Here is a 12,558-nt window from a genome sequence, read left to right as displayed (position 1 = left end):
CCAATAATGAAAGATTTGATGATTCTACAAAGTATTCATTTGTTCTATGTTCCCCCCCAGACTCCCGGTGTTATGTTCGACTTCAAAACGTTCAGCCCTTAGAACTGTCGTATACAAAACGTTTCTCAGAAAAGAAACATTTGACGGTACTTCATGGAATACCCCCCAATAACGAAAGATTTGATGATCCTACAAAGTATTCATTTGTTCTATGTGTGCTGGGGGGTATTCCATACCCCCCAGACCCCCCGGTGTTATGTTCGACTTCAAAACGTTCAGCCCTTAGAACTGTCGTATATAAAACGTTTCTCAGAAAAGAAACATTTGACGGTACTTCATGGAATACCCCCCAATAACGAAAGATTTGATGATTCTACAAAGTATTCATTTGTTCTATGTGGGTTGGGGGGTATTACATACCCCCAGACCCCCCGGTGTTATGTTCGACTTCAAAACGTTCAGCCCTTAGAACTGTCGTGTATAAAATGTCTCTCAGAAAAGAAACATTTGATGGTACTTCGGAGAATATCCCCCAATAACGAAAGATTTGATGATCCTACAAAGTATTCATTTGTTCTATGTGTGCTGGGGGGTATTCCATACCCCCCAGACCCCCCGGTGTTATGTTCGACTTCAAAACGTTCAGCCCTTAGAACTGTCGTATACAAAACGTTTCTCAGAAAAGAAACATTTGACGGTACTTCATGGAATACCCCCCAATAACGAAAGATTTGATGATCCTACAAAGTATTCATTTGTTCTATGTGGGTTGGGGGGTATTACATACCCCCCAGACCCTCCGGTGTTATGTTCGACTTCAAAACGTTCAGCCCTTAGAACTGTCGTATATAAAACGTTTCTCAGAAAAGAAACATTTGACGGTACTTCATGGAATATCCCCCAATAACGAAAGATTTGATGATTCCACAAAGTATTCATTTGTTCTATGCGTGCTGAGGGGTATTCCAGACCCCCCGGTGTGTTATGTTATGTGCATGCTATAAACAGTTTTGAATTAAGCTCTGGGGGTACACGGGAACGGAAAATTTAATGGCTCTTCCCTCTTAGAACTCTAAAACTAATAAAAAATTATCATGTTCATTTTATACTAAACGTAGATCGGAGGGTCTGATGGAGGGTATGGAATATCCCCCCTCCCTCTCATAAAAAAGGAAATTGGGGGATTTCTAAAAGCTTCTCAGACTTCTAAGAAGAAACCCTTCCAAAAATAGTTCAATGATATATGAAATATGTGCAAAAGTGGTTGATTTACTGAAGTTTGTTTTGAAACAAATTCCGCCGGAGATGTTTTTCACAATTTCTAGGAAGAATTTTTAGTCTTTCTATGATTATTTCGAGCAACAGCTATTTTTGTTTTTAAAGTGCTCCTTTTATTTAGGAAAGAATAAGAAAATCTGTAAATGATCTAGAAAACTCCTGAAACGTCGTAAATACTTTATTCTGTTCTGGAAATACATACGTTCCAAATACCATGGGAACGTTTTGGAAAAAGCCTAAACAGTTTTGGAAACTTGCACAAATTGCAGATCGATCTCTACGCCTCGCATCCGAATACACGAAAATGTTCATTATTTTTGAAAAACGGCAAAACAGAATTTACGTCTCTTATAATTCGTTGCGTTTAAAGACACCTAAGTGTATTTGAACTTTCAAAAACGCATGTTGGATTTTCATATCCAAAGATCTCAACGTTTACTACCATCGGTTTATGGACACTGGCGGTGTTTAGTGCAGGGATAAATTCACAAAGAAAGATCACGTGTAATTTGGACCAGCGCCAGGCATTTTCATGCTTAGGTGGACGACAAGACAACGTTAAAAAAATGCGAACCTACCAGCGCCCCTTGACTCGTATTATTTTCACTATCCAGTTTGCCGTCTATACAAAAATAACACTTGCTTTGCGGCGACCAATCCTGGGGTTGCTCGTCCGCGTCTTCCTGTTTTATCCTGTACTCCTTTTTCAAATCGTCTTCTATATCTACTAGTTCCTCTTGCTTCTTGAAATATCGCTGATACTTTATATTGTCCTCGTGCGTCCTTATCTTTTCCACGTTGTTGTTTATAGGTTGCAAGTAATTTCTCGACTCTTGATACAGTTTCCATTTCCTTCGACCCATCAACTCTTCAGCGATCCTTTCCAGCCCTGGAAACACAAAGAAAGGCAAACTTAGCGCAGTTCAGTTGGGGTTTTTTTTTACAACAAAGGAAAGACAAGCGCAAATTTCTAGAAAGACTTCCGTTGCGAGTTTTTGTAATCTAGGATTTAGAAAACCGCCGACGACGCCATCAGCGTGAAAATTGTGCGACTCTGCTGAATTTGATACTACGAAATGTACGAGACTTGTATGTCTATTTTTTTACTATTATTGCGCTTAAAGTGCATGTAGTTTCTTGGAATTGGAAACGTATGTGTTACGGAAGTCGATTTAACGCTTTTTCCCCCCCAAATTTCCCCTCTACAAATGAGGTTGTCACCGGCTTGTATTAGAAAAAACAGCAATTGAAGCTAATCAGTGGATTAATATAATGAGGGTAGGCCCATGCTTTGCTTAATCTTAATTGGCGAGGCTAAGTGATGTCGGCCATTATGTTTGTACTTGTGATGCATTTTTGCAATCAAATGTGATTTGTGCGTCCTTGATGTAGATACATAGAGGTGCATGACTAACGAATGATCGACACGAAAAGTTTTTCGCTTTTGTATAGCCAATCAAAGAGTATTTTTTTTCGGACAATTGTGTGGCTAAATGAATCTGCGATTTACCGCGAGATAAAATTTATGTAACAGAATCTCGAGTGTGATGACGAATTAGTAATTGTTTAATTCTACAGCGGAGCAACCTTCATATTATACGAAAAGATGGAATTTCCAGTTTCTAACTGCGAAAAACTTGAGAGCAAATGCCAAACGTCATCGAATTCTGTCATAAATTGAAAATGTGTTGACCACTGAACCTTTTTTTCATCATACTATATCTAGTTCTTGGAGGGTGCGGATATGGATATTAAATATATATTTTGGTTCCAACGTGACGGAGCTCCTGCGCATGATACGCCTAGGTACCAAATTTTGGACCGAATCTGGCGCGGGCCTAAGGATTCAAGGGGCCAGGGCAGTCTACAAAGCGTTCCCTCTCAAAATGTTAACAAAACCACAAGATGCATAACAAAACTTCGTAATAACATTAACGTGGTGCTTGTACACATATGGAAAAGCCGCGAAGTGACCTTCTGTTAAAAAAAAGTACCGCAGTAAATCCAAATAAGAACAAATATACGGAATATCATCGAGTTTTTTTATTTATCATCATCAGTACCTATTCACCACATTTTAATGCAGGTTGGAACGCATGAGGAACTTTCTGATAATTGAAGGTACCGATTAGGTAAAATGACTGAAATGGTCGACTCACCTAATTAATTATTAGCAATGCAATAATAAATAAAACTAAATTGTATATAAATACAACTACATACAAACAAGAGCGAAGGGACGGGAGCGATGCTGCTTCCAAACAGAGCTGGGCAGAATACTTTCAAAAAGTATTTGAATACTAAATAGTAAATACTTTGCACAAATCAAAGGTATTTGAATACTAAATACTTTTACGTCCAGCACAAGCGAATACTAGATACAGATACATTGAAAAGTATTCAAATACTTAAAAAAATAAGTATTCAAATACTTTAGAATGTATTCGAATACTTTCAAAAGTATTTCATTATCTTACTTTGAAAAGTATTCGAATACAGTAAAAAATATTCAAATACTTGTCACTCAAATACATTAAAAATTTAAAATAGTATACTAGATAAAAGGCTTAATACTAAATCAAGTTATACTTTGTATGGGCCTAGATCCTTCACTCAACGGTATGGGGTTAGCTTTTTTTATATTTCTATTATTATATACAAATTTAAGGGGAGTAAAAGCGTATTATTATTATTAGGTATAGTATTATATAGGAGGTACCTACCAGGACCTTTCTTATACCAGTTATATCCTTAAGAATACGTGCCAGTTTTCAAAGCGATCGTACGTCGTGCACATGATACGTACGCCTTTCTGAAATTAATCCTAGCGATTTTGGAACATTTCTAAATTGTTCTCAAATATTTGAATAACTTAAAAGTACTGCCTTTTTTTTGAGGACGGAAAAAAAATTGTCTGAGATCGAGAACGATGGAGAGTCCATAATTTCAAACAGTTTGAAGATTGGGCTACTAGATCAAAAGTTAACAGCCCATTGAATTTTTTTTCGAAATTGGTTTCTAGTCAATAACTTTTGATTGAGAAGTCTGATCGAAAAAGTACGAATTGTTTTGGATTCTACGCACCAAAATTAATAAGAGAAAGTGTTTTCCCGAGAAATTTTGGTGCAGTCGATTTTTGGTCAAAAAAGGAAGGTTATAATACACTGCCTTTTTTGAGGCCCGAAGAAAAAATCGTCTCAGATCGACCCGGAAAATACATTTTCTTATAGAATGTGGCCTGTAGAATCCATAATTTCAAACAGTTCCAAGATTGAGCTACTATTTCAAAAGTTACAGCCCTTTGAATTTTCTTTCGAAATTGGTTTCTAGTCTATAACTTTTGATTGAGAAGTCTGATCGAAAAAGTACGATTCGTTTTGGATTCTACGCACCAAAATTAATAAGAAAAAGTGTTTTCCCGAGAAATTTTGGTGTAGTCGATTTTTGGTAAAAAAGGAAGGTTAAGTATTCAAATACTATGCGAAGTATTCGAATACTTTACGAAGTATCCAAATACTTTGCGAAGTATTCGAATACTAAATATTTGTGAAAGTATTTGAGTTTCAAATACAAATACTGCTTCCATAAAAGTATTTAATTACAAAGTATTTGAATACTTTAAAGGATTTGAATACTAAAAAGTATTTACAAAATCGAATACTGCCCAGCTCTGCCTCCAAATAGACCTAGCCACCCCACAAAAATCATTTTACGGTGTGTAAATCAAATCAGGTTGATTTTTGTAACCATTTGTAATTAAAAAAGGGATAGTTTTTAGAGGACTGGTAGTGCTAACTTTTACTTCACGATAGCATTACCGCCCAATAATTTATTTATTGTATTATGTCGTCTTCACACCCTGTAGGTATATATTTTTGGATTCTACAAACAACTTTACACCTGATACGTTGTTTTAGATAATGTGTACGGGGTTTGTTAAACAATTAATAATTTACCGATATGTTAGCGTAACAGGAAAAACTGAACCAATCACTTTTCTTATTCAAACGTACATTAGCATATAATTTTAGCATTTGCAAAGTATACAGGGCAATTCAAACTACCTGGGTGAGCGACTGTGGTCCTAAATGAAAAATTAGAATTAACGGTATCCAATATTGATATTTTCAAGATTGTAGAGGTAATGAAAACGATGTTGATACAGTCATAGTCAATATTAGATTAAAAAATAAAATTTCACTAATTTTTCGAGCAACCTCGTATAAGTTAGGTACCTCTAAAACCCTTTAACTTTGAGAGTTTTTAACCAATCTTAAGAAAGTTTAATAATTTTTATGACTTTACCGATCGTTTCCAAGAACCTTTATGGGACTTTAGGGTTGTAAGTGCTTTTAGAGGATCTTTGGACCCTATAAAAGCCCAACGGGGAATCCTATAAGGTAAATCTAAGGTTATATAAGAAGGATATCACGAGGCGTAAGAGAGAAGCATGGAAGAGCCTTTGCAGCTCTATAGAATCCGCCTCCTCAGGGGGATAAAAATTGTTTTCATCCCCAACCCTGGCAAAGGTGATTACTCCACACCTAAGGCATATGGTAAAAGGGGAAAAAGCAAATAGGGCTTTCTACCAACGTCGCCGGACGAAATTAAAGAAATTTCTCGGGAAATATTAGGAAATTTCAAAGAAATGAGAGGAAATCTATAGTGGAAATTTTAAGGAAATAAAAGGTTTCTATAAGGAAGTAATGTTACTCATTTCACGTTAATTCGGACAAATGTTGTGTAAATTTGGGGAAATTTTAATTTTAATTTAATTTAATTTAATTTAATTTAATTTAACTTTTAGGCAATAGAAATCTTTGTTCTCTAAAACAAGTCGTCATCAATCCCGAGGACAATTCTTGTCTGGGAAAAATGTAGAAAATGGAAGAAATTAGAGAAAATTCTGCGAAAATACTAGGGAACTTTCGGGAAATAGGAGGAATTGTTAAAGGAATGAAGAAATTCTAGGTAAATATTAGGAAATTTTAAGAAAAGAGGAAATTCTGACGAAATCTAGAGGAAATTTTAAGAAAAAAAGTTTCTAATAACGTTACTCATTTCACGTTAATTTGGAGAAATTTTGTGGAAATTTTAAAGCAATGCTAGAAATGTTGGGAAAATTAAGGGAAATGGCAATTTTTCTTCCTTTCTTATCAGAAATCTTGTCTTTCATATAAGAAATTTCAAGGAAATAAGTATGTACGAAATGGACAAAATTAGACGAAATTCTGGAGAAATATTAGGAAATTTTTGTGGAATAAGGGAAATCCCGAAGAAATTAGAGGATATGTTGGGGACATCAAAAGAAATGGTGGCAATTTTAAGCAATAAAGGAAATTTTTGCCCCCTAAAATAAGTCGTGACCAACCCCTCGTCCCCAAAAACCTCAAAATTGACCTTCTATTAATATTTTTCTTGGAAACCATAACAGACAGAAAGATAGAACTTCGCCTAGCATATCGAATAAGCCCTTTTTACATAAAGTGGCAAATTTCGTCGAGATCGGAATTTTTCCATACCCCGTTAATTAGACGTGCCATTTCGGAGTGAAAAATTTAACTTAAGTTCATACTCAAAACCTGTATATTATGTTGTATTATCTTAGTTGAGAAAAAACCTCGGAAAAAACCGTTTGTGAGTAATTATCGAGATTACTTAAGCGCAATTATAATTTCCGAAGATTAATTAATGAATTCCATTACTCAATTTTTAGCGAATTTACGGGCCCGTAGAAGAACATTGTAGAAAGAGGAGGAGTGTACACGTACCTACCGGCGCAGTGATCTTAGGGTGAGGGGTAATTTGCCGAGTTTGAGTGAACTTAAAGGATTAAAGAGAAATTAAAGAAGAACCTGAAAGTACCTTGAAAGAATTTTAGGGTCGGTCAGGTGGAAATTGAGGGAGCTTGAGATAAGGGTAGCTTATGAAGAAAATGAGAAGTCCTCCAGAAGAATTTGATGGGAAATACGAAAAAGTGTAGGAAACACTAGAGACAATACCCAGTAGTAAAAGGAAAATTCAATTACTCTTACCCTACAATCATCATTATCACAATGAGATGATTCGTAGATCATGACCTACCACCTAGGGCCCCCACCTCCACCCCGGTGATACGTTCGATGACGTTTTACCGAAAACTGGAATGTAAGTGACCAGGCAAACGGTTTTGGGAGAGAATGCGACACCGGGAGCCATTCCATACCCCCAATAAAAGGACACTTTAATAATTCTTTCCCTACAATGATCATGTATTTCATACTCCCCAACCCCCCGTGCTACCTTTATGACTTAAAATATAGTAGATTAGCTAATCGTGCCAGTCAATATTAAAAATGTGTCAAACAATATGTACATTCAATGCAAAGTTGCACCATTAAAGGTGGGGGTGGTTTATAGATGAAGTGCTGCTAACACCACATTAAATATGCAAATCTATTGGTAAATCAAAGCAAGTTTAATGGTGTTGTTAGTAAGGCGGAGGCGAGAGAGGAGGTCAATGGAGATTGGGACTAAATCTATCTACCCCCCTTCCCTTCCGAAAAAAAGCGATATCCATACAAAAAATCTAAGAAGGTTTCGAAATAGATTCTCCAGAATGTTTCGAAGATTTTGTTCAATTTCCATTAAATACTGAAACAATTCTAATTGCAATTAAATAGAAAACCCTTGAAGCAGAACAGCGAGTAAATAAAATGGTCGAAGAAGCCACCCATTCATCATACCTCCAAAACGATACATACACTCACGATCCAATTTTCGTGTCTGGTTAATGATAATTCGACAATAAAAAATCAACAAAAATAAAAATAGGGGTTAAAATAGTACCCCCTTATACTATCACGGTCAAATTTTTGTAGTTGGTGTCCCTGTGGTGTGTTCGTATCACAAAGCACCCCCCCCCCCCTACTAACTTATTTTTAATAAACGTATATAATTCAACTTATTTTGTACAATAAAATGGCACGTTAATTAGGAGTATTTTGTAAACGGGCACCTGCAAGTTATTTGGAGTCCCATGCTTTTTCATCCGCGCCGTTTTGGTTAGAAAAGGTCAAGTGAAAAATGGCACAACTAAAAACGACCCAAATTGGGAATTCCAACATTTTACTAGTTTACTATAACCATAAAGCGCTAAAAAAAGATTAATTACATTCATTTAGTAGGCAAAGTTTGAAGACCTTTCTTTTAATCTACGCATTTTGATATGTAAACAAGATTAAATCGAGGCTGCGGGGCGAATTATATTTGTTCCGATGTGAAAACGGCGCTTTTCGCAATTCCGAGATTGAGGTGGAGAACCCTTGAAGATAATGCACCTTGGTAACGACGAAGTGCGCTGGCCCCAATTTTCATGTCAACATTGTGTGACTTCTATTTATCAGCCAGGCCGCAATTCCGTTATCATAAAAATCATTTGCGGGTCAATCAAATTTAAAATTGTAACGAGAGACATTTGCATGGGGAAAGAGAGGAAAGGATGCGCCGGAGACGGATGCGCCTTTTTTTATTGCCGTTTTTTTTACTCGGGTCCCTTGCATTATTCCAAGCTCATTTTTTAGCGCGAGCCCGAAACCATTTTGCTGAAAAATATCGTCAAAATGGTGGCCAATTACCGATCAATAATCTTAACTGTTGTAGGTAGGTAGTATGTGAGTGTGTGTTAGAAATATAAAGTGCCCCCTCCCCCTTGCGCTAACACGAAAACTTATCGTTTGTTGTACGAAATTTGGGTTATCTTCGCAGGCGAGTCGGATTAATAAAAAAAATGTATGGATAGGTTAGGACTGTTGTTTAATTCAGCAATTTATCTGAATTTGTAATCGGAGATGAACGAAAAACAAAATGGTAAATTTCGCACGTTTAAAAATTTAAATTTGGGTAGCGTCTGCCTTTTAAGTTTGATTGCATAATAAAATCTGAATGGTAATAATAATAAATGCAATGCAACTAACCAGAGTGTACACCTTTATCCACATATTTCATTACAATTAGTGCACTTTAACAAACCGGTTAAAAAACTCAAGGGTAAAATCGCGAAAATGCGAGTACTTCACAATTAAACACAAAAAAATTGTCGGTTAAAGTAATTTAAAAAAAAACACGTAAGGCACATAAAAACGCTACATTCGTTTCGTATTGTTATAAGTTTTTAACCCTTTGGGCCCGAACAGGGCTAGGGATATGCCCAGCGCGAATGTATAAAACACAACTAACTGTTGTCGTAGGTCCGGGTGATGCATGCGCGAACAGTAGCTGCACACGATCTCGAAAGTGCGGCACATGTGCACTTTATCCCGAAAATTCCGCAATTGTGCATCTTTTCTCCTTCTCTGCGCTCATTCATTCCTAACCGAAACTCGATTACCAAAAAAAAAAATATAAAAGGCAATAATGAGCTTCGCGATTTGGCCGATCGTCGAGATAAGGAAATTGTTTCGTCTGGGTCATTTCCGTTAGATATTTCGACAACAATGAAATTTCATAATTGACCGGCTTATCATAAAAATTGGTCCCCTCCGCCCGTCCGCGAATTGCATAACGGCGTGTATTTTGGTAGCAACTTTTAAAGTGATTGCGTTATCGCGGTGAAAAAGTCGACTTTTTATTATCTCAAGACGAACGGGGACCTATTTTTGGCTTGTTGCGATATGAGCAGTTTTTGACAGATTCAGAAAAACTGCGCCAAAAAACCTGGCCAAGGTGAAGATGTATGAGATTACATGCAGGTAATTAACATTGAAAACTGGCCTCATCCGAAAAGGCGAAGGCCGTTTTGAATTCACATCGTCATGGAAGACGAAAAACCATTCACCGCAACTAAATGTCAGTTTTTAGGCAGACTAAGGGAAGGTTTGAAAAAAAAAGGTGAAAACCGAAAGATGATTGAGCTGAAACGTTTGCTCGAAAAATAAGCCCTTTTGGGACATGTAACGTTGCCAAAATTTCATTTTCATATTTCGAGTTGATCTGCGCTCTTGCATGGTTACGTTAAAACCTGGAAATCAAACTTTTGCCTTAATTTAGACAAGTTCAGTAAATGTCAAAATTGCGATACAGAGACAATTAGGCACTTCAAAGTAATGTAATGACCATATGAAATGATAAGTTCAAGAAAAGATCCTAATTTAGCATTATAGGTACAGTTTAAGAGGAATCACCCTCAAAATTTTTAAGAAATGATACATAATGTTTTAGTTTGGCTGTTTTTAATCGCACCTCGCCAAAGGAATTAAGTCGATCCCAATTTTAACAAGAATTTAAACCTTTCGGCCAACTCTTTTCGTTCATAAGGATTAATACATCCCATTTTCCAAACACGAAATGCCCAATTTCTCGCTGTAGAATAATTTTGTGTTAATTTTTGCCGTATCATGCACATTTCCGTGCTTTTGAATTTTACTGTTTACATTTTCACGTTGGGACCGTGCTTATAAATTACTTGGCCTATTGCTAGGATCGTACGTAGTCCTAGAAATATTTTTGTTTTGTTTTTCGGATCCACAAGCAACCATGTAAATGAGGGTGAAAAGTTAACTGTTCGTAATGCTTTTGGATAAGTCGCTCTTATATACGACAATCGCCTACTGCAAGGGTTGCAACTTTTGTAATTCATGGATTATTTCCGTTGTTTGACAGAATATGTTTAAAAAAGTCCGCGAACATCCCTTTAAATGCGGGTAAAAATTGAGCACTTCGCCGTTTCTAAAACATCTATACCTTTTAGACACGTCGCGTTTTATATGAAGATCGCCTATAGCGAAAGATGAAACCTTGGTTATTCATGAATTAATTTTGTTTATTTGACAGAATATGTTTAAAAAAGGGGACAAACATCCCTTTAAATGCGAGTAAAAATTGAGCCCTTCGCCTTTTCTAAATTACCCTACGCCTTTTGGATACGTCGCGTTTTACGTGAGAATCGATTATTGCGAGGGGTGCAACTGTTGTAATTCATGAATTATTTCTGTTTTAATGGCAGAATATATTTAAAAAAGTATACACAAACATCCCTCTAAGTGCGGGTAAAAATTGAACCCTGCGGTGAAACAAAAATATTCCATGTACCACAAAAATGACAACCCCCGCAATCGAGAATTGCTATACATGCATCGAACAATTTTGTAAAAAAATATACTTATATAAAATATGGAGTATGAAAACGGGGTGGGATTTTATGTTTAGAAGACAATTGAGGGGTGCGTAATCGTGGAATAGAACAAAAATATTGCGGGTACTACAAAAGTTACAACCCCCGCAATTGAGAAATGCTATACATGCATCGGAAAATTTTGTAAAAAAATATGTAATATGAAAACGGGGTGGGGTTTTATGTAATCGTGGAATGAAACAAAAATATTGCGGGTACTACAAAAGTTACAACCCCCGCAATTGAGAAATGCTATACATGCATCGGAAAATTTTGTAAAAAAATATGTAATATGAAAACGGGGTGGGGTTTTATGTTTAGAAGACAATCACTTAAATGTAATCGTGGAATGGAACAAAAATATTTCGGGTACTACAAAAGTTACAACCCCCGCAATTAAGAAATGCTATACATGCATCGGAAAATTGTGTAAAAAAATATGTAGTATGAAAACGGGGTGGGATTTTATGTTTAGAAGACAATTGGGGGGGGGGGGGTATTTCGCGGAGGTTGAGCTCTAGAATCTTGACTTATACTTTTAAAAATTTTAATCTTCAGCGGGGATATTCTGAAATTATACGCTGAAAATATTAAGATTAAGTTAAGTAGCAATTTTTTTAGTTTAGACACTCTTTTGGACAGGAAGTGTGCAGTGAAAATCTACAATGCCTAGGAAATTATGAATTTAGCTCAGAAATTCCGACTTAGACCCCTAAAATTCAGGTTTAAACAAGAATATTCTAAACTACACACTAAGGATATACAGATGAGATGAAGTAGATATTTTTAATTTCAGTCCGACTTGGGGGGTGAATAAATTCTACGACTATATCTCGGATATTCTGACTATTCAGGTGTATAAGTACGAAAATACTATGCTAATGAGAATGACTAAAGATATTGAGTTCAAATATCTTGACTTCTACTCTAAAAATTCACTTCTAAGTTAAAACATACGGTAAGACTGCGAAGAAAAGATGTGCATATTTTCGGGTTTAGGGCCGACTCTGGGGTAGAAATTTCCATTGTAGGTCGACTGTGTCGAATATTCTTTGGCTCACTCAGGCATACTGCAAGGATCATCTGGATTACACGTTAATTATACGATAACAAAATGAAGTTCCGCAGTG

General features: G+C 36.2%; 1 protein-coding gene across 3 annotated transcripts in view; it reads right to left on the bottom strand.

Annotated features, from left to right (window-relative positions):
- LOC116177153 (mushroom body large-type Kenyon cell-specific protein 1) overlaps positions 1–12,558 on the bottom strand; it is a 48,188-nt gene that overhangs the window by 14,889 nt on the left and 20,741 nt on the right. For 2 of the 3 annotated variants that reach the window (XM_031496035.1, XM_031496036.1), the window contains exon 2: positions 1,857–2,167. The exons of the other annotated variant lie outside the window; for it this stretch is intronic. In XM_031496035.1, the coding sequence (XP_031351895.1) occupies positions 1,857–2,167 (311 nt within the window). The remainder of the gene's footprint in view (positions 1–1,856; positions 2,168–12,558) is intronic. 3 annotated transcript variants of the gene reach the window in all.

The sequence above is a fragment of the Photinus pyralis genome, unplaced genomic scaffold (assembly GCF_008802855.1).
Source record: "Photinus pyralis isolate 1611_PpyrPB1 unplaced genomic scaffold, Ppyr1.3 Ppyr1.4_LG7, whole genome shotgun sequence".
Taxonomy (NCBI): domain Eukaryota; kingdom Metazoa; phylum Arthropoda; class Insecta; order Coleoptera; family Lampyridae; genus Photinus; species Photinus pyralis.
The sequence above is the reverse complement of the archived record's forward strand: the minus strand, read 5'-3'. Positions and strand labels throughout refer to the sequence as shown.